Source organism: Balaenoptera ricei, chromosome 11, assembly GCF_028023285.1.
Source record: "Balaenoptera ricei isolate mBalRic1 chromosome 11, mBalRic1.hap2, whole genome shotgun sequence".
NCBI classification, from domain to species: Eukaryota; Metazoa; Chordata; class Mammalia; order Artiodactyla; family Balaenopteridae; genus Balaenoptera; species Balaenoptera ricei.
This window is the reverse complement of record NC_082649.1, coordinates 2,626,783-2,648,239: the sequence shown is the minus strand read 5'-3', so window position 1 is coordinate 2,648,239 and position 21,457 is coordinate 2,626,783. Positions and strand designations below refer to the sequence as shown.

At 54.7% G+C, this 21,457-nt stretch overlaps 1 protein-coding gene across 8 annotated transcripts in view; it reads left to right on the top strand.

The window, feature by feature from the left end:
- Positions 1-21,457, top strand: part of SLC22A23 (solute carrier family 22 member 23) — a 152,310-nt gene that overhangs the window by 96,510 nt on the left and 34,343 nt on the right. For 6 of the 8 annotated variants that reach the window (XM_059937816.1, XM_059937817.1, XM_059937819.1 and 3 more), the window contains exon 4: positions 11,603-11,771. In XM_059937816.1, coding sequence (XP_059793799.1) covers positions 11,603-11,771 — 169 coding nt within the window. Of the gene's footprint in view, positions 1-11,602; positions 11,772-21,457 lie in introns of those variants that run through there. The other 2 variants (XM_059937820.1, XM_059937821.1) reach the window with 2 other exon arrangements.

Genomic DNA, 21,457 nt, shown 5'->3' with positions numbered 1-21,457 from the left:
GGCCGTGAGCGTCTCCCGCAGCCCCGGGGCCGTTGGACCGAGTCCCTGAGCTGGTACTCGGATGGGCTGTGTCAGGCGCTGGGGCACACCAGCCCGGCAGCTCACCCCCTGTCACCGGTCCTTCCAGCGGGGACCAGTCACACTCTCCCGCGACCGCATGAGCGTGTTAAGTACTCAGCTCAAGACCACGAGGCTGGTACTTGGCAAATGGAAAAATCCAGCCCATTTCAGCGCTTCTGCTCTCCCCGTTGCCGCCTCCGGGCTACCTGTCTTGCATGATGCTGTTTCTGTGGGAAAGGAGCGGCCGGCAGGTGGATTCTTGCGGACACAGTCCTTTTTAATTTCGTACATCTGCAGAGGGAGGCTGGCCTCGGGGCAGATATTCCTCAAGGTCATGAGCTGGAAAGCCGAGACTTCACCCCAGGAGGGACGGGGCCAGGGCTTGGGAACCCGGCTGCACCTGGCGAGTGATGGTCAGTGTCTGTCCCTATCAAAACCCGTGAGCGTGGTGCCAGGTTATCACATTGGGGGGGAGGCAGGGGGAGGGGAGGGCTGGGGAAGGAATGCCGGTTTCATTTTTATCGAAATTGGGGCAGTTTTAAAGGCTACGAACCCCAGTTGGCAGGAGGCTGACTTGCATTCTAGTCGTGGTGGGAATGAGAGCCACACAGCTGTCTGTCACCTGAGGAGTGACTGACCACTCTCCCCCCTGACCCCTCCGTCCCCTCTGCCAGCACGTCCTCTCCCACCTGGTCATCTGTGCCCTCCACCAGGTACATCAGGCTTCAGTCTGGGGGTTGCTTCCTCTATCGAGCCCCCTGGACCCACAAGCCCTCCTCCTGGAACCCCTTCCTGGGGTCTCTCTCGCCCCCTCCACTCCATGCAGTTACTCTCGATGGAATAGTGACTCTGGGCTAGAAAGGTCCGGCGTTCTCAGACAGAAGAAGAAAACCCAAAAGCCTACATACATCTCCCTGTGGGATTGAGCTCATCTTAATGCCTCCACTTTAAATTCTCTACAGACTTTTCCTTCTCTAACAGCATTGTTCTCTTTTGATAATTATGACAAAGATGATCACACACTTAGGAAATGTTACAATTTTGAGGATGCAACTGGAGGGGAGGAAAAAAACTTTTTTTCTCTGCCCTCTTAGGTGTAGTGCCTGGGGCCCTGCAAATTAAACTGACAGAAGACAGATTCACAGGAGGAAAGGCATACGAATTTTGTTTGATGTTAATATTTTAATTTTTATGTGTACACAGTTCTCACAGAAAAAGAAGTGAAAACCCAAAGAATCAATCAGGCTTGAAAGCTTATATGCAGTTTTAACAAAGGGTGTAGAAGTGACAGGACAAAGGGAAAGGGTCTGGGCTTCTAGGGGGAGGTGAATTGTGCAGAGGTACGTATACGGGGGACACTCGTGGAAGAGGAGGGCTCTCCCAGGGAGGCGTGTGAAGTGGGCTCAGATGGGCCCCGTCCCCAGTAATGAGTCGTCCAGTCTCCTCTTCCTGGTACAGGGGCAGGGGGGCCTGCACAGAGGAGGCTGTGCCCTGTCTCCCGGCGGGAGGGAGGAAAGCAGAGAGCTTTTGCTGCCTCTGCTGGTTTTCCGTTGCCTTCAGCTCAAAACCAACCTTCCGCCAAAGCGTCACGTTCTGATCCCCTGCGCAGCTTTGTAATCTTCTCCAACGTTCCTCCTACAGAAGACAGAACTCAGTAGCAGAGGGAACGCTGCGGGGCCACTGGGGCAGAGCCGAGCCCGGGGCCTTGCTGGGCCCTCGCCGGCGGCTTACCCTCCGTGGAGCCTTTACCGGGTCCGTCCCTTTCCCTCCTGTGACCTTCCCTCCTGTGACCTTCCCTCCTGTGACCTTCCCTCCAGGCTCCCCAGACTCAGCCTCCTCCCTGCCCAGCTGTGTGTACACAGAAGATTGTTAACACCCGCGAGGAGGGGGTCCTGCGGGTGCGGTTTGGGGGCATGTGTAAGGCGCCTGGCCCGGCGATGTGAGAACCCAGGGCAGTTCCGAAGCTCCCCTGGCCCGTCCATCCCATTCGGAAAAAAAGATAACTACCTGCCTCGTAGGTTCCTTCCAAGAGTAAAAAGAAAAGGAAAGGAAAGGAAAAGAACAGATGCCACGCGCGTGCTGGCGGAGCAGGCCGGGCTCAGCGGTGACAGCTGCCCCCCCAGCACCCAGGCAGCAGCCCCTGAACGCGCTGCCACAGGTGCCGATTCCACTGGGAGCCACGCGGGCAGGCGGGCGTGGCCCTGACCAGTCGGCTGCCAGCTCCTCTGTGGTCGGCAACTCCGAGGGGCTCCTTGCATCTGAGACCCACCTGCCCGGGTGCGGAGGTGCTGTAGAAGCTGCAGTTCCTCACGTACCCAGCCCTTGGGCTCCCGGGGAAATGGGTGCCTCCCTTGCTTCTGTCATTTCAGCGCGGCATTTTCTGAGCGTCTGCTGGGGGCTGGGTGCAGCGCTGGACGTTGAAGAGACAGGGAGGCGCAGGCGTGGTTGCTTGCAGCAGCCTCTGCGACCTTTCTCTCCCCGTGAGTGAAGCCAGCGGGCCGGCAGCGCGTGGCGGACCCTGGCCCCCGCCGAGTTCCGTGCGACCCAGACAGAGGTTTTCTTCTAATTGAATTTGAAGGGCTTTACACAGAGCCAGCGAGCCGTGATTCGCTGCAGGCTCACCCTTCATCCCAGGCCGGTTTGGCACGTTTCTTACCTGCCTGGCCTTGGACTCTGCCAGCCCCGCTGGGTGTTCGCTGAGTTTCCCTTCATCTGAATTAGGCTGAGAGTTGAACTTCTTTGCAACTCCAGGTCTTTTAAGCCTCTGCCTGCCTTGCCCTGGGGGCACTGGAAGAGCTATTTTCTTCAGTGGGAAAGAAAGTCACACATATGGTGATGGGGAAAAAAGCAAGCATGTAGTCTCCCCAAGGCCTGCAGGCCAACAGGTGTTCGAAGCTGCAGTGTAGCCTTGAGTTGTGTTAGTTTTAATACGCTAATGCTGCAAAGGGGACATTGATAAGGGATCTCAGGGCTAAGATGTGTAGAACTCTCCCTACGGTGTTCACAGCGCTGGGTTTCAGAGCGTGGTCCCTGAACGCGCAGCACCTGCATGGCCTGGGAGCTTGTTAGAAGCTCAGATTCCGGGACCCTGACCCAGACCCCCCGAATCAGCGTCTCGAGGCTGGGGCCCAGGAATCTGTGTTCTGTTATCTTTAAAATTTAATGATAAAACAGTGCTACCTCCTAGGGTTATTAGAAGGATTGAGTGATGTGATATCTGTCAGGTCCGCTGTAGGGCTTGTTAACACGGGTTGCCGGATGCAGCCCCAGGTACGGATTCAGCAGGTCTGGAGCAGGGCCCTAGAATTTGTGTTTCCAGCACGGTCTCAGGTGCCACTGCTGCTGGTTTGGGACCACACTTGAGAACCACTGTCCAGAGACACTGTCCCCTGTGTGGTGAGTCATCAGGAAGAACTTGGGGAGCTGAGACAGGGTAGGGATGGCTGTTTTGTGTGGGGTGGTCGGACAGAGCTTCCCTGATCCGGTGACACGTGGGCGGAGGGAACGTGGGACACTCTTGGGTGGGGGGGGTGTTCCAGGCACAGGGACAGACAACAGGTGCAGCAAGGAGGCCAGTGGGTGATGGGCAGGGGAAGTGGCAGATGAGGTCCGAGGGGGAAGGGGCTGGAGAACACGTCAGGCCTCAGGTCACTGTGAAGGCCTGCTTTTGCTCTGAGCACAGTGGGAGCTCTCAGAGGTGACGTGACCTGTGAAATTACCCATCGCCTGGTGTGACTGTGGTTCCTTAGTGCTGCCTTTTCTGAATGGCCCTCCCTGGTGAATAAAAGTTCTTCTGTACAAATATAACTCAAGGCGAAAAACAACGTGCAGTGAACGACAGAATTAGAAAATCTTGCACCCCTGATGAAATCACTGATGTGGGCCTTGCCCGTCGGGGGATGTTGAAGCCAGGAGGAAGGTGTTGGTGAGTGGCGCCGGATGGGAGGCTGAGACACTACCACGTGAGTCTGTTGGTCAAGCTCAGCATCTTCCAAAGTAGGTGCCCCTCCTGGGGGGCGGCAGCAGGAAGCACAGGCCCACCGCGAGCCGTTCTTACCGAAAATGTTGCACCTGAGTCCAGCTGGACCTTCAGGTCTAACTTACTGTTCAGAGATTAAAACAGAGAATGAAGGAACAAGTCAGCACCCCACGGGAAGTAGGTATTCAGACAAAACCAGAGCCCGTCTGGCCTCTTCAACAAGACGGCGCCCTGGGAAAGGGGATGGGGAGGGGCTTTTCTAGATTGAAGGAGACTTAGAGCCAAGCGTATGAATTTCGTTTGGACCTGGTGTTTTAAACATACATCCATAAAGAGATGTTGGCGGTAATTGAATAATTGGAGCATAGACTGGAGAATAAATAACATTAAAGAATTATCATAGAGTTTGTTAGATGTGATGATGGTATTGGTCTTTACGTAAGAAAATACCCTTTTTATAGAGAGACGTCTGTGGGCTTAGAAGTGAATGATTTCAAGAATTTGATTTAAAATGTTACAGGAAACAGTGAAAGGAAAGTGGCAGAAGAACCGAGAGAAGCAAAATATTGATCATTGCTGACCCCACACGTGGTCTTTGGGGATTCGTTACACGATTCTCTCTTCTTGGTGAATGTATGAACTTTCAAAAGTTTTTATAAATGCAGACATAAGAGAAACGGGAAGGTACAAAGAAGAGGCACGTGAGAAAAAAGGAAGACCTTGTTTAGAAAGACTAATTGCTAAGAATTCCTTCCTGTTTAGGAAGAATATGCTAAAGAGTGAAGTACATTTACCATTACCAGGTGTTATACAGTAATGATACTGTGACCTCATGTTGAGATATATTCTGTTTACCATAAACCCAACCCCTACTTTCCTGACTGCTTGTCAAGCTCATAAAACAACAACAATGTCGACAGTGCTGTTGAAGAGAAATAAGAGTTGGGTGATCCTGCCTGCCCTCCGACACCTGGGGAGCTGTGTGCCGCTGATGTGAGGCAGAGTTGGAAGTAACCTAGGACGGTTCTCTTGGGCCACCTTCCCCTGAGCGTTCACATCTGCCATCTCTGAGGACACTGCTCGGATGCGTAATCTAATGATGCAAACATGATTGGTCAGTAAGTGCGATTTTGACCCATAGGATGGATGGTACCAAAGAAAATGAGGATTGTCACTTTGGAACTGGCAGCCGGAAACCTGTGTTCTGGACCCGAAAATCACCCACTCTCTGTAACTGCTCCTTCACTCAGCTTGAAGGTGCTCAGCAGACGCAAAATGCAAGGATTTCAGTGGCCCGGAGGCTGTTCTGATGTATCAAGTCCCTTCTCTCGCTGGATTTTTCCTCTCTCGCTAAATGCTGCGAGACTGGAAGTGGTATTAATTTAAATTCTTAAGCGTGTACTGCTGAACATCAGTCACTGTTTGTAAACAGAAGAGATTGCTAAGCGGAAACGTTAGTGAGCATTTAAATCCTTTTTCCTCATTTTGAGTAATTATAATGCTCGTTTAAAAGAAACACAAGGTGATAGAAAGAATTCGTTGTCTGGAAAGGACACTGGGCTCCGTGGCTCGTACTGCGTCAGTGGGCTTTGTGGGCAGTGTTCCCCCCCCAACAGCGATCAGCGTGTGAATCTGTGAACCACGATGAGCTCCCGTGTAAGACCAGCTTCTGCAGACTTACTAACCAATCTCAGCTACCGTGACCCTAATTGATTCCATCATAGAAATGTAAGGAAAGAGGAGCACAGGTAAGGAGCACAGATAGACGGGAAGAGTCCATCACGAGGTTCTTCAGGTGACAGATACCTGAGTCCCCGCTGTGTGCCAGGCACCATCCCAGGCTCTGAGGAAGGGCAGTGAGCAAAGCCGAGGAGGCCTGACCTCCAGGACCTCAGATTCCGGTGGGCGCGGCAAAGAGGCCAGACCCACCACCGGGGACTCCTGTTGGAGACCTGCCTGCAGCCAGGCGGGGGGGCGGGGGGGACACCAGGGGGACGGGGGACCTAGCTTCAGTTCCTACTCGGTTCCCTCCTTAGCTGTGTGATCTTGGACAAGTCACTTAATCACTCTGAGCTTTAGGGTCCTCTTGTGTAAAACGAGCATTAAAAACAGTACCTACACCAGAGAGTTGTGCAGACTGAGTTTAACGGATGAAAAATGCCCACCGACGTGTTTAGCCACAGCGAGGGGGAGCTGTGCCTTAGCCCAGCGCTGCAGACCTGATGGGTAACCCAGCAGGTGGGTCATGTGGTTCTTCTGCATTTGAGCATTAAATGTTTGAGTCTGTGTGTCTGGCAGGCACTGGAATGTGATTTGTAGGAGATATTTACGTTTCTGTATTGTTTTATCTTCGTTTCTCTAAATGGAGGGGGTTTTAACCGTTCCGCTGGGTTGGCAGGTCCTAAATTGAGAGGAAGAGGAAGTTTTCCACGGGGAAGGGAAGACTTGGAGCCGTTGTGATAATAGCAGCCTTTTACAGTCACGCCCTCAGATGCTATTTGAGTCTCCATGACTGGCGATTTCAGGCGCTCTTGCTATAATAAGGAATTCCAAAATCACATGTCACAGGTCTATTTTCCGGGGTTCTGGGGGCCCCGTGTCCTCAGCCAGGGCAGTAATTAGAGAGTGGTGTGTCCCATTCCGGGCCAGCTTGGTGAGGGCAGGAAGCAGGGAAGAGGAGAGAGGCCGGCGGGTGTCGGGGCAGCGGCCAGTGAGCACACTTCCCTTGCTGGGGAGGAGCCCGGGCCCGGGGGGGCATCAGCAGCCCGGAGGCTGGGCCGGGCCAGGCTGGAGGGAGCCGGTGCCCAAGGTGGGGGGCCGCGATGCCACCCCCTTCCATTTGGCGGGTTCCCTTCCTTCTCCTTCGGGCGGTTTCTCCCCAGTGGCCCCTCAGCTACTCGGCTGATGACAGAGGTGGTTGGGAGGATGGGAAGGGGGCTCCGCGTGGAAGGACATGAGTCTGGCCCAGTGGCCTCTGAGTGGCCTGTGCTGCTGCCACGGGGCTGCGAGGGGCCCGGCGGCCCTTGGTGGGCTTGCCCCTTCGTGGGGATGGCTGAGCCGCTCAGCGGTGCCCTGGGCTTTGATGGATTTCTCACTCCCCGGCGGATCCAGAAGCATGTTTAGTTCTGGTGCTTGAACACAGTTTGGGGGAGACTGTCCTTTCCTGAGCCCGTCTCCCTCCTCCAGCGAGCTGAGTCCCCCCAACCCCCGTCCCAGGTGGGGTGACGTCTGGGTCCAGCCACAGTGACCCGCGTGGCGCCCCAGGGAAACCGCAGGGGCTGGCGCTTCTCGAGAAGTCGTGGGGACAGGAGCAGGGCTTGAAATCCTGCTGGGCTGGCTGGGAGCGTGTGCTGGCACCTGCGTGCAGGCTGGTTTCTTGCCAGTCCAGACTCCCTGTTTCTTTCCTGGGGACCTGGTGCAGGAGTTCGTGAGGGTGGGGGGAGGTGGGTTTGGGCCTCACAGCCAGAAGGGGAGGCGGAGGCGGCGAGAGCGGGACCGTCACCCAGGGAGACAGTTCTCTCCACTCAGCCCCGTCAGCATCCCCTGGAGAGCAGAGGCTACTGACGTCCAGGAGTCCTGTCACAGGGGCTTGTGCACGCGTATCGTTTTGTCTGTTCCCACTGAGTTTTGCCTAAAACCCAGGATCGTTCAGGTCCCGCGTGGGAGCACTTACTTTACTGGCGTTAGTCTCTGGGGGACATGAGCCCACCCGGAGCCGGACCCAGACGGCCTGAGCCTGAGGTCTGTAGGGACGACAGCCTTGAATGGCGGTTGGATGTGCGTCACCTCGTGGCCGAGGAACGTTATCTACTTTGTAGGCCAGGAAGGAGCAGCACAGAGGCTGGGCGACTTCACCCGGACGGGAAGAGGCAGGGAAGGGGTCCCACGCCTGCCGTGCGCCCACACTGGCGCCCCAGCCTCTCCCCTGCAGGGCCCACTTCCTCCTCGTTCTGTGTGGATGCCCTCAGCCAGCTGCATGTGTTCCCTCCTTACGGCCGACTGCCATCCAGAAAATCCCTGGAGACTCATTTCAGAGCAGCTGGGAGCACTTCGAGATCCCAAGAAAACGTAGACTCCCAGACCTGCAACAACATACACAGCTTTTTAAAAATGCACTTAAGGGGCTTCCCTGGTGGCGCAGTGGTTGAGAATCGCCTGCTAATGCAGGGGACACGGGTTCGAGCCCTGGTCTGGGAAGATCCCACGTGCCGCGGAGCAACTGGGCCCGTGAGCCACAACTACTGAGCCTGCACGTCTGGAACCTGTGCTCCGCAACAAGAGAGGCCGCGACAGTGAGAGGCCCGCGCAACGCGATGAAGAGTGGACCCCGCTCGCCGCAACTAGAGAAAGCCCTTGCACAGAAACGAAGACCCAACACAGCCAAAAATAAATAAAATAAATAAATAAATTTAAAAAAAAAAAAAGAAAGGATAAGGGTTGAGTGCTCCTGTGCGCAGAGCCGGGATCAGACCTTCCTCGGGTAGAGCCATCTACCTGCGGTCCCCACCCCCTCCCAGATGCGGGGACTTAGGACGTTCACGTCCTGATGTATTCTTTCCTCTCCTCACTTCAGAAAAGCTGACTTCTCATCATCCAAAAGGAGCATGTGATTAACGGCAAACCCAAAGTGCCTGAGGTTCTTTGATAATTGCTTTTTCTTTTTTGAACATCTTTACAGGCACCTTCAGAACACAGTTGATTTCAGGCAGTTTGGAACGAATTCCTGGTGAGTCAAGGCAAAAGGGTCATTGTAAGTGTCATACCCGTGTCCTTACATCAAACGGCTGTGTTTTTCCATTGCCTCGGCAGGAATACTAAAATACTGTAGATCTGCTGGAATGCTCTACGTTTTTCTACGTGATGAGATAAAGCAAAATCTCTGCTAGGATTCCTAGCAAAACAGAAGCCCTGGAGAGGTCGGGAAATGATTTTACTTATTCCGCTCTCATAGACGTGTGCCTGGGAGACAAAAGCATTTCTCCTGCTATGGGTGATGCCCACGGTTTGGGAGAAGCACAGTGAGCCAGTGCTTGTCAGGGAGGCGTCTGGGGCTCTCGTTAGAACGCGGCTGTGATGCTGGGGGCCTGGGCGGGGCCTGAGGCTCTGTGTGCCTAACAAGCTCCCAGGTGACACTGATGCGTCCGTCCGGGTAGCTGGGAGTTAGAGGATCGCTCGGGCCCCTCGCGGGCGAGGCAGGAGAGACCCTGTAGGAGGAGAGCCATGACAGGGCAATCATCGTCTGAGCAGTGGTAGCAGGGAGGGTAGAGGGAGGAGGGGCCAGACTGGAATCATCTGCCTGTCGCGGGGCGATGCTCCTTTGTCGCCCACAGACCTCGACCTGGGTTTGGGACGTTGCCTGTGATCCTCGGTGTGACAGCACGTGGTGTAGACTGATGTGTGGGATTAGACGTCCCAAAGGGGGCCTGGGGGAACAGAACGATAGCTGCAGATATTTTCATACTTCCCGCATTGCGAAATCAAAGAGCCAGGTGGGGAAGAGGAGAGCCGCCAGCCCCGCGCAGGGCCTGTCGAAACAGCGAACCCGAGGAAGTGAAGCCATTATGCTGTCTTGACGTCACCTCTCGGAGTGGCCAAGTGCTGAATTTTCTCATCCGACCCTGACCTGTGCCAGGCCTCAGACCATCACACTCGCCCTGGCTGATGCCGAGTTCTGGTTTCCATAGCAGCACATCCACTGCTTGTGCTTATTTAATACGTGAAAACTGGAACCTGCAACTGTTAGTCTTCTCTAAAAGACCCTGATCTCTTTATTATTTTTAAGAGCAGAAATGCCAGATGGGCAGGGGGAAGGGATAGTTAGGGAGTTTGGGGTCGACTGTATTTAAAATGGATAACCAACAAGGACCTACTGTATAGCACAGGGAGCTCTGCTCAATGTTATGTGGCAGCCTGGATGGGAGGGGAGTTTGAGGGAGAATGGATACATGTGTATGTATGGCTGAGTCCCTTTGCTGTGCACCTGAAACTATCACAACATTGTTAATCGGCTATACTCCAAAATAAAATAAAAAGTTAAAAAAAAAAAAAAAAAGGAACGCCAGATGTGGGGTAAATACCTGAGCCCCGCTAGGAAGTAATCCTTTATGTGAACCTGGCCTGGGCGCTGAAAGGAACAGCAGCACAGTAAATGGCCAGGAGAGAGCTGTTTGATCCTATTTTCTTAATTAAATAGCAAAAGTTCTCTATCAGCAAGGCCAGGTTTCTCTCGCGCTCACAGACGGCTGTGATGCTGACCTGTTTGTCTGTGGCAGGGCAAGGATGGAGATTCTGGTGACCATTATTCCTTACTGATGAGCTGCTGTAGGTATTGGCTGGTGTAGAGCATGATCCTTGTTAACGCCGATTCCATCCTGTGGCCAAATGTAATTTGCCTGTTTCGCCCCCTCTCATCCGCTTCCCTTCTTACTGCCTTTTGACCTCTGACCTCTGCTCTGGCCTCTGGACAACCAGCAGATGGGCTGTAGCCACTGATCTACGAACAGTCTCTGGATACAGAGGCATGAGAAGTATTCTCTCCTGAGGGTCTGTCTTCTTCTTTTTTAAAAAATCATTTTAACTATGCTTTTTTTAAAAAAAATGAAAAAAAAGCAAGCTTTAGGGAATCCTGCAAATTGTTGAGGAAGAATAGCAAACAAATTACAGGCTCTATAGGGGGAAAATATATAAGACCCAGCTGCATTTTCTAGTACTGGGGACTTTTATTACAGGAATTCATGTAGTGGGTATGCACTGGTTGTCACTTGGGTGCTACAATTTAAGGTTTTGTGACCATCTTTTTTTACGCGAGGTCAAATTAAGAGCATAGATTCTTGCAAACAGGAGGGACCGTGCTGTCCTTGACATTTATTGAAGGCAGACACTGGTGTTTTGGGAGCTATGAAGGTGAATCAGACCTGCCCCTGCTGGCAGAGCCGTCATCTGAGGAGGGTGTGTGGGAAGCCCAGGTCACGGGGGGGCAGCAGAATTCTGAGAGGGAGGGGGAGCTTGGGTGAGATCCGCCCTACGTGATCCAGTCTGCTTCACGGTTTGGCTTGTGTCTTGTTCAGAAGATCGGTTGGGTGCGACTGACCTGTCTTGGTCTCACGTGTGAGTGGGTTGCTTGGAACTCAGAGTTCCCGGAGCACTGGGACGGAAGGAGGGGTGGCGAGGCGGGGGGAGCTGGGCTGGGCTTCCTGTGCCCCGTGCAGAGGTTGGGAGGGCCACGTGGTCCAGCAGCGGAGACGGAAGGAAGGGCGGCAGAGGGGGCTCAGAGACGCCGAGAGAGCAGAGGTATGGGGGCCGCGTGTGACGCACACGCTCGGTCTCCCCGCGAGGCAGCACCTCCCAGTTCCTGGGCCGGCCGCTCTCCATCACAGCGTTCTTCGGCCACGACTTGCTCTGTGGCCCTGAGCAACGCTCTCGCTCCCTTTGCAAGGGGAGCCTCAGCTCGTGCAGCTGTCAAAGCGAGCATCTCAGCCTTGACGTACCACCTTGCGGTCCTTGGCCAGATGGGAAGTGTGCTGGCCCGGCGCTCATGGCTCTCCTGTCCCTTCTGTGTTGCAGGCATAGAGCTCTGCCCCCCGGGAAGACGGTTCCTGATCACGATGGTGGCGAGCTTCGTGGCCACGGCGGGGCAGCTCCTCATGCCCGGGCTGGCCGCCCTGTGCCGAGACTGGCAGGTGCTGCAGGCCCTCATCATCTGCCCCTTCCTGCTCATGCTGCTCTACTGGTCGTGAGTACCCTCCCTGCCACCCCCGGGCCGCCTGCATCGCGCCCCAGGGCCGCGCCCCGGGCTTGGGCCCCGCGGTCCCCAGACTTCCCGCCAGTCTCAGCTTGTGGTTTTTTTAATGAGGGAATTTTCCTCTCTTTTTAAAAAATTTCCTCTTCTAAACGTTTCATCTTGGAAGACATTTTAACATACACAGAAGTAGACGGAGGAGCGGAGCGAGGCCTAGGCGCCCCTGCCCGGCTCCAGCGACCTACCCGCCACGGTCAGGCTGAACACACGCTTGCTGGGTGTTCGACATGACTTTCATGACTGGGTCTGCAAAGGGCGGGGTCTTGTGTTGGCAGGGGAAACGTGTTTGGAGGTGTTCAGGGGAGATTTAGCAGAGCCGCTGTCCCCTATCTCCTCTGGGCTAGGGATGGGCAAACGCCGGCCCGCGGGCCAACTCTGGCCCGCTGTCTGTTTCTGTAAATAAAGTTTTATTGGACCACGGCTGTGCTCACGTGTTTCCACATGTGTCATCCGTGACCACTTTCATGCCACGATGGCAGAGCTGAGCAGATACAACCAAGACGACGTGGCCCTACAAAGCCGAAAACATTTAGTCTCTGGTCTTTTGCAGAAGAAATTTGTCCACCCCTGCTCTGGACGAGCCCACTAGGCCTTTTAGAACCGTGTGTAACTTTTAGTGTTTGGCTTGCTGACTTTAGGGAAAAAACAACTGAACACACTGGCCTGGCCTGGGGGTATGACCTGGGCAGCTAGATGCTTTTAAACTCCTCAGGGGATTAATGTCTAGCCAAGGTTGAAAAACACCGCTCTCGGATAGAGAGATGTTTACCCGAAAAATGAGCGTTGTACCCTTTCTGTAAAAACCTCTTTTCTTTCTTTCCTTCCCTCCCATCCCCATTCTGTGCCAAACTCTCCCGCCGGCCCGCACCGGGTACAAGGTACTGGAGAGGAGATTTTACCCGCTACACTGTGTTTCTATTATTTAGTCACTAATGAAAAGCCAATTTGTGGCCAGAAGTCAGTTGTGTCTTAGCTTTAAGTGCTCGCCGTAGTGGACACGGCTATTAATTGGGCTTCCTTTCCTAAGGTGTGGGGGAGGGGAAGAAAGTGTGACCGTGCAGCTTAATAGGCTGGCCCCGCTCTCACCCCGGCAGCAGACCCCCAGCAGAGAAATCACATGAGCCAGACTCACGTGTCTTTTCCTCAAGAGCCGGGTTCTCACTCACAGTGTCCTCAGAGCCTCGGCAGTGGTGGGGAGGCGACAAGGACAGATGAGAAAAAGGCCACCTGCCAGGAAAAGCGTCCCCCACCCGAGGCTGGACGGCAGCCGTCCCGCAGGAGCCCGCGTGTTTTGGGACATCCTGCTCTTTCCTGCAGGGTCTTAAGAGGCAAAGAACGAAGTCGTTCCCCAAAGCAGGATGGAGTGGGCAGCCCTTCCTTATATCCCGAAGGAGGCTCTTCCTGGTCCTCCCCTTGCTGCGTCCAGAGCTGGGCTTTGCTTGGTTTGGAATTTCAGGACATTTCCTTATTTAACACTTGTTTGTATCGTGCTTGTGCCAGATGCAAATGGCAAGCACTGTATAAATAGTAGATCGTTCAGTCTGGGCATTTCATGGCCCCATTGTACAGATGACAAAGCTGAGGACACCCAGCTGACCCTTGAGCCCGGAGTTGTGCTGCCTCCCGCTCTGCAGTCAGGAATCCCCCCACCCCCCTCCTCTGGCTTCCTGGGCTCCACTGCGCCCAAGGGCAGTGGTGCTGTCTGCCGGCCCCTGGAGACCAGCCTCTTGGAGACTCACACACTGTTAGGATAGGCAGCGTTCTCTCCATCACCTCCAGGCTTTGCGGCTCAGCCCAGGCTCTGCTCCCACCTGTCCCAGGTAGGAGGACACCTCACAGAGAGAAAAGGCAGAGAAGGGTTTCCTGGAGCAGGTCTGGGGGCCTGGCCCACGTGGGAAAGCATTAGGGGTTTTGTTTATCTTATTTTTTTATTTTAAATTTTAAAAATATATCAAGGTTTAGTGTTAGGCAAGGTAAAAATGTTCATTTATTTATTAAATCCATTGTAAAACATAAAAAATAATTCTTTGAAACACACAAATGTAAAAATATGACTTTATGGTGAAAAGGGCACCCAGGGTACTTTGATAAGTGAGATGTGTGTGTGGACAGACAGATGGACAGTGTCCGGAGGCACCAGGCACCCCAGTACGGGGTGGACCCGCTCCACCCACCCGTGTACTTGTCCCTTGTGTTACTACGTAAGGCCCCTGACGCATGTCCCGCCTGCAGTAGCGCTTGCAGAGATCAGCTACTGCCCTTACTGTTACTATACCCCGCCTTCCCAGTGTGGAAGCCTGGATGTATCTGGGGCCAGTCGAGGGAATCGCGGTGAGAGGTGTGTCCCACCTCTGCCTGCAGCCGTGAGCGGCTCCTGGGGCGTCACTGGCTTTTAAAGGCCATTGAGGTGCCCCCTCTTTCTCGCCCCCTAATGACCACTCTTCCTCCCCTCTGCTGCGGTAGAAGATTTGTCGCAGAAGGCTCTCTGGTTTGACAGGATGAACTGGCCTCTGGGGAGGGCAGTGAGCTGCAGCGGCCAGCATGACCGGCTATTGGTGACAGAATGTTGAAAGTCACTCTTTCCTTTAAGAGCAAGTATTTATCGCATGTGCCCTGGGTTCCGGCAGCCTGCTTGGTGCTTTGGAGCAGCCCTAAGGAGCAGGTGTGTTAACGGGGCCATAACGCAGAGCACGTGACATAAAGTCCCCGGGACGCAGGGTCAGGTCAGGAGCACAAAGGAAAGGGTGCAGATGAGGGATCTTCTGGTCCAGGTGGAAGCTGGGAGCACCCAGGCACACCAGGTAAGAGGCGGCATTAACCAAATACGGACACAACGCTGACCTCCAGCGCAGGAAAGGGGGTGCTGGGGCAAAGACCCAGGACAGCATTCAAGCTGGAGTGACACAGAGGCCACCGCAGGACAGCTGAACCAGAAAGGGGCCCAGGGACCTGGGTTAACCCCTGCACGGGGCCCGGGGCTGAGATCTCAGGCCCCTTCTGCACTTAGAACTGAGCCCCCGGGACGAAGCCGGGCCCCAGAGCATCAGTGATGACAGATCTCTGCGCAGCACAGGGCCTCAGCTCCAAAGCTGGCCAACTGCCCCCGGCCGTGGGCGGGAAGGATTCACCCTGAAGACATCGGCGCCTTGGAGTCTGCACCACACGTGGCTACATGTTCCGTTCCAAATTCCAGCTGCTCTCCAAGGCTGACAGAAGAACCAGGGGGGCTCGCTGGAACCTCAGGGTCAGAAATGAAACCTCCGTGGGGAATCGCTGGAGCCGAGACTCATGTGGAAGAGAATTCTCACCAAGGATGAGCTCACCGAGCCCAGGGGACCCATTACCGAGGCCAAAAACTATACTTCAGGGAGTTTGTATCTCAGGAATTCTGCAAAACAGACCAGTCTGAAAGAGAAGTTAATTCACCTCATTTATTATAAGTAGTTACCACGTACGCACACCGCATGCCGTTCTAGACACGAGGGATTCTGGATACTGCCGTGCACGTCACCAAACCTCTGTCCACTGAGACGTACTTGATGGGGTGATGGGGGGGCCCACAGCCCATAAATCATAAGTCAGCCAATAACATGCTTTCAAATAACCAGCACTAGGAAGAAATGGAATAAAGCAGTGGGATGAAGAGGAACGAGTGGGGGTCAGGAGCAGCCTCTCTGAGGAAGTGACCTTTGGGCTGAGACTAAATGCCCGGCACATGGTGACAGCCAGGGCAAAAGCTGGCTCCACTTGGCTTTTTGTGGAAGAGGCAGGCGGTGGTCAGTGTGGCCAGAGCCCGAGTGGCCAGTTGGGGCGGAAGATGACCTTGGACACAGAGGTGGGTCAGACGTGGGGGGCCTTGGGCGCTGAGGTTCCTCTGCCACCTGAAAACACGCCAGCGGTTGAAGCGGGGCAGGGCTGTGCCCTGAGAGCCTCGCTCTGTCTGCTGTGGGAGCGGCCACAGGGCAGGGCGGGTGCTGATGCTGTGCTGGCGGGGGGGGGGGGGGGGGGGGGGGGGGGGGGGGGGGATGGTGGTGCCTGCTCTCCAGTGGGCGTGGCAGTCACCTGACGGGGTCTGGTTCCAGGTCTGTTCTGCAGGAAGCCCTGGGAGGTCTCGTTTGTGGATCTGCTGGGGCACAGGTGGGTAAGAGGGCGAATGGCCCGGGCTTGGACCGGCTCCCGAAATGGGAGACTGGGGGCCCCCGAAACGTGGAGCCCCGCTGGGGAGCAGAGCATAAAGCCCCGAGGGAAGAGTCTGAAGGGCAACCGAAGTGAGAGCGGAGCCGAGGGAGGGCCTGGCAAGGGAGGCTTTTGATCTCGAGGGAGACGGAGGAGCCGCCGAAGGGAACAGCTTAGCGACTTGGTTGAAACCACGCCCATGCTGAAATGTAGGCTGTATCATTATCCAGGGCTGGGGAGAAGACAGCTCCCAAGAGGAGGGGGCTCCCCACGCCTTGGCGGGGGCACACGGGGAAGCACCAGGGCCTCAGGAGGCCGAGGGAGAGAGAGGAGGTAGGCAAGAGCCGTCCTTGTGGTTTCTGGGGAGAAGGAGGGGTGAGGCAGGTGTGCAGGCTTGGGCTCTGCTAGTCTGAATCATTTCAGTGGAATCTGGGGCGTAGGGCTGTCTCAGTTTTCTGGTACCCGGCCCTGGCTGATGAGGGCAGGTGGGCGGTGGCCAGGGTGTCAGAGCCCACAGAGGAGGGGGCTCGGGATGCATCGGTTTTGCATCTGAAAGGTGCTGTCACGGGGCAAGTTGTTTGCTATCTCTAGGAATCAGCTAACCCTGGGAGGAGCAGCCCTCCCTCCCAGAAACATCAGAAAATACAGAAAACAAAAAGGCATGATTAATACACAGCCCTAGGGCGGCTACAGGGTTACAGAATGCTCTGGAATGAAGTGAGCCTAGGGCTGGAGAGGCAGCTGGGAGAGGTGGCAGCAGCAGAGGTACAGGTGCCTGGGGACTGGAGGGGCTTGGCAGGGGGTGTAGTGAGCGCAGGCGGGGTCTGGAGATGGGGGTGTGATGTGCAGATGACTTGTGCCCCGGCAAGTGGAGCTGCCCGGGAGGTGTGAGTTACCGTCGTCCTGTGGGCTTTAGGTGGAGGGATAGCTTCGGAAGCTGAGTGCTGCAATGCTGTGCTTCAGACGGCTTCTCAGAGTCAAGTTTAAGCGCCTTGTCGTGAAGCAGGAGCAGAAGAGGGGGAGCCCTGGGCGTATTTCCCGCCTGGACGTAAACCCCGCCCCAGCTCCTGGTGCTTCCACCACAGATGCCAGCACCGGAAGTTAGACCCACACAGCCTGCGCACTCCAGACCCCAGCACCGGACAGAAATGCTGGTTCCTGCTTGGGCATTTGCTGTCACTTGAGAAAGGGCAGCAGAGGTTCACTGCTAACCTGGAAGGAGGTCATACTGATCGATCTTTTTTCCGGAATAAATGTAGAATTCTTCCAGGGCCGCAGAATACAAGAATGATGGCGACTTCAGGAAAAGCTCTGCGTAGACACGCTGCGGGTAGCAGTAACGCCAGGATGGAGAGAGGCTGCCTGGCTGGGCTGCGGCTTCCCAGTGTGCGGGGCACACAACAGGAGTCCCTCGGGGGCCGGGCCTGCTCCAGGGCACGTGCTTGGAGCCAGAGGGCCTCCCTCAGCCCGGAGCCCCATGGGCACAGCCTGTATTCGGGCTGTGTTCGGGGGTCCAGGCGTGTGTGCAGTGAGAGCATCAGGGAAACTGCGGGGTGGGCGATCAGGAAGGTGTACACGGAAGACGTGACCTCGGCTTTCCTGGGTGGGACTCACTGTTGAGGAGTGAGACGGGGGAGGAGGTGGTGGAGGGGGCCACCCACGTGGCATCTGCCTGTGGCGTTTGGGAGGGCAGCCCGGGAAGAGGCGTTCCGGGACGTGGTGGAGATGCTCCGGCCGCTCTCCCAAAACGCCGGTGCGTGCCGTCACCGCCTCAGAGCGTCGCTGTGGGTGCCGAGTACCTGTGACGCTCTGTGAGAACGAGCAGGTGCACGTCTGCTTTGGACCTGGCTTGTGCTGAGCACGGTCGTGACACCAAGGCAGCGAGGCCTCTCCTCAGGCAGCACCTGCCAGGTGTCGGTGCCACGCGCCCACGCCCCTGCCTGGTGGAGCAGCTCACGAAGGAGGGCAACCTCACGTGCCTCCTTCGAGGCAGGTGCACCGTCAGGTATGGCGACTTGAGCACATCTTAAAGTTTTCAGGACACGCTTTTCCCGAGATCAGCTGCAGGTTTCTACGTGCGAGGCTGTGTCAACCTGATATTTTCGGATTAGGTACAAGCTGGTGGTTGGTGGGATTATTCCTGTTTTTAGCTGGGGAAACCAAGACAACAGAAAGCTGCACCAAAGACACTCACACGTGTGGCGCGTCTTTAAAAACTGGTTTCTGAATGTCAGTGGTTCTCCGAGTGTGGCCACCGGGCCAGCATCACCGCCACCACCTGGGAACTTGTTAGCAGCACCAGTGCGCAGACCCCACCCCAGGCTGAGGGAGTCACAGTGTCTGCGGGTGGTTTGAGGAGCCCTGCAGGGGTGCTGGTGATGGCTGAAGTCCCAGGGGGCTGCTGTACACCAGGCTGCCCAGTGAGAAGGAAAAGCCAGGCGTCTGCTTACGGGGTAAGGGACCTGGTCCACTTCCGGTAAAGTGAAAGATGTTGTCAAGGAGTGAAAGGAGATGTGGGTTGGCTGGGGTAACACACCCTTCTTCTAAGAAGCGGTTCTTGGTTCTGCAAGGACGTGAAACAGTTGCCGTCCTTGAGGGTCTGTGAGATGCCACACAGGACCCAGCTGCCCAATCCAGCTCCACTGTGAGTCATCTCAGACGGCAGACGAAGTCATAGGCATTCCTGGAAGTGACAGACGAAGACAGAAAACCCTCAGTACTGAATCCAGTGATTTTTATCTGCACTATGAGAACATAGACCCACATGCCTGGGAGTCTTCAGCTGTGGCCCGTGGTGGAAGTTGCTGGGAGGGAAAGGTCCCACCTTGCTTACCTGTCCTAGAGCCTGAGTGTCCCTCACCCCTGCAGGGAGCCTGGGTGCGGTTTCCCTTCACACTCCCCAGACTCCCAGCCAAGTCCCTGGGGAGGACGGGGTCTCACCTGAGACTCACCTGATGTGTGTGTTGCATGAACTGCCTCGAAGTTTCGAGACGTGTGAAGATGCTGAATTATTTACCGAGTGCTGTTGGCAGTCAGCGTGATCATGGGAAACGTTCGGGAGAACGAGAAGAAGAAAATGAACACTGTGGGAATAATGAGGAAGTTAGGGAAAGATCAAGCTGCGCTGGTAACATTGGAGAATAAGCAGTAGTATCCATTCCTCAAATGGAAGATAAACCTTGAAACCCAGGACATTCGAGAGGGCTGACCTCGGGACTCACTGGTAGAGGAGAAACAATTAAAACCCTCGGGAAAAAGGTATGTGCTAAAAGCGATCTTAATTTTTAAAAATTTCAAGAAACAAGCCATTGTATTGGGTTGACCAAAAAGTCCGTTCGGTTTTTTTCCTGTTAGGATGTTATGGAAAAACCCAAGCGAACTTTTTGGCCAAGCCAATAAAACATTTCAGGGGCCTCATGTTAGATAAATATCCAGAAAAAAAAAAATTACTAACAATTCCAATAGATAAGCGCTCCTAAATATTACTTGGCTCTTTTAAATAGCATCGGAAACATTCTGGCCAAAATAAGACTAATTTTTAATGTTTCTTGAGGGGTTTGCTCTGAGTCAGACCCTCTGAAGGAGGTTCCATGGCGCATGGAGAAATCAAGGCACAGAGACTGGTACCAGCACTGGTCCAAGGTCAGAGCCAGCATGAGGGTCGGTATATACATGCATCCCAGCGGCTGCCAGCCTTTTTCTCTTGCCTGTACACTTGAGGGACAAAACACCTTCCTCCATCAAAAACAGTTTTATTTCAGTAGGGGGTCAAAATAACACTATGCAAGCAGGCGAAACAAGGGCCTCGGGGCACCCCGCACACCAGCAGGGAGACTGGAATCAGTTACACCATCACCAAAGGTTAAGCCTCACAGGACGATGTTTTCCTTCCAGGAACGCGGAAGAAGTGAGTCATAAAAGGCATGTAGCCTCTGGGAGCTTGAATGAATCTGCAGTAATTATTTGTACAGGTTATCAGATAGTTCATTTTGGGAAAGTTTCAGGAAACTTAGAGCAAACAAAATTTTTTTAGCCAAATCCTGTTTGTCTACAAATTATCTGGATGGGGGAAGACTAGGTAATACTGACAAAGGCAAACAGAGACATAAAAATGATAGCCCTGTATGTCAATCATAAGCATAGGATGAGCAATTAAAAGTGAAATCAAAATGTTCTCTAAATTGGTGTTTGGGGGATTTGCTGATGGTGTGCAATTTTCAGGAGCCCTCAGGCCAGAGGCAACCCCATTTTTGCCTTCTGAGTGGGCAGAGATTCTGTAAAATACTAGGAACCCCTGCAGTCAACTGAAATGTTTCCAAGTAGATGTGGAGAGAGGCGCTACCACAGGGTCTGGTCTCCGCTCTGAAGGCCAACGTCACTGACCCCAGAGCCACACCGTGGTCCACGCGGACCCCGTGCCTGGCATGTGCTGCAATGTTCCATCCCACTCCCCTGCCCACTCCTAGGAGACTGGGGGTCGCTTAAGGCCAGCTTGAGGATCTCTGAGCCTCGAGACCAGGCAGGGTTCAGGCAGCGTGCGTGCGAGCCTGTGTGTTCAGATGCGCGTGCGCGTGTGCCTGTGCGTGTGTGTGTGGTGGGAGCAGTGAGGTCGAGCTGTTGGCCGCTGGCAGAAATTGAGGAAATGGCCCTCTGGTGACAGGTGTCTAGTGAGAGCTGCCAGGTGTTTGCCCGGCTGGCAGCTGGCAAAAGTCCACGTGGACGGATAAAGAGAGAGGGGCCAGGTTCCAGCCCCCGTCGGCTGGCCGCAGGGACTCTGGCAAAACGCACGTCCAGCCCCACAAGGAGGGGGCGTCCTGGCCGGGAGTTGGTGTGGCCTGGCCTGTCCTCGTGACTGTTCCTTCGGAGTCGGGCGAGGTGAGTGTGGTAACGCAAGAGGCCACCTTCCAGAGCCGGGTCCGAGGTCAGGGCAGAACCAGCAGGGGCCCCCCGATGGTGAGTGGCGTTTGTGGCCTCGGTTATCATCCTGTCGGGACGAGACTGCAGCTGCAGGTATGGGGAGGCTGGGCCCCCGGGGAGGGTCTGTGGAGCCCCCTGTAACTGGTTGCTGATGCAGAGGTGCCGACAAAATTCCAGTTAGAAGCAGAACCACACAAAGCCTCGGTTCCTTCTCCACTTATCTCCTCGAATTGTTTTTCAACATCTCATTTTATTTGTATCATTCGCAAAACTGCCAAATTAACTCCCCTACCGTCTTACGTTTTAAATGCCCCGTGTGCCCTACGCTGTCTTCGGCCTGACCATCGTGCACGTGGGTAAGTTAGTGAAAGGAGCAGGAGGAAGAGAGTCGAAGGAGAGAGAAAGTGGAAAGAACCACCTCAGATGAATTCCAGGTATTCCCGTGGCTAGTGGGAACCGAGGAACATTTTAAATGTATCGCAGCCGTTATACACTGTTGTACATTCCGAGTGGCTTAGCCTTTAAAA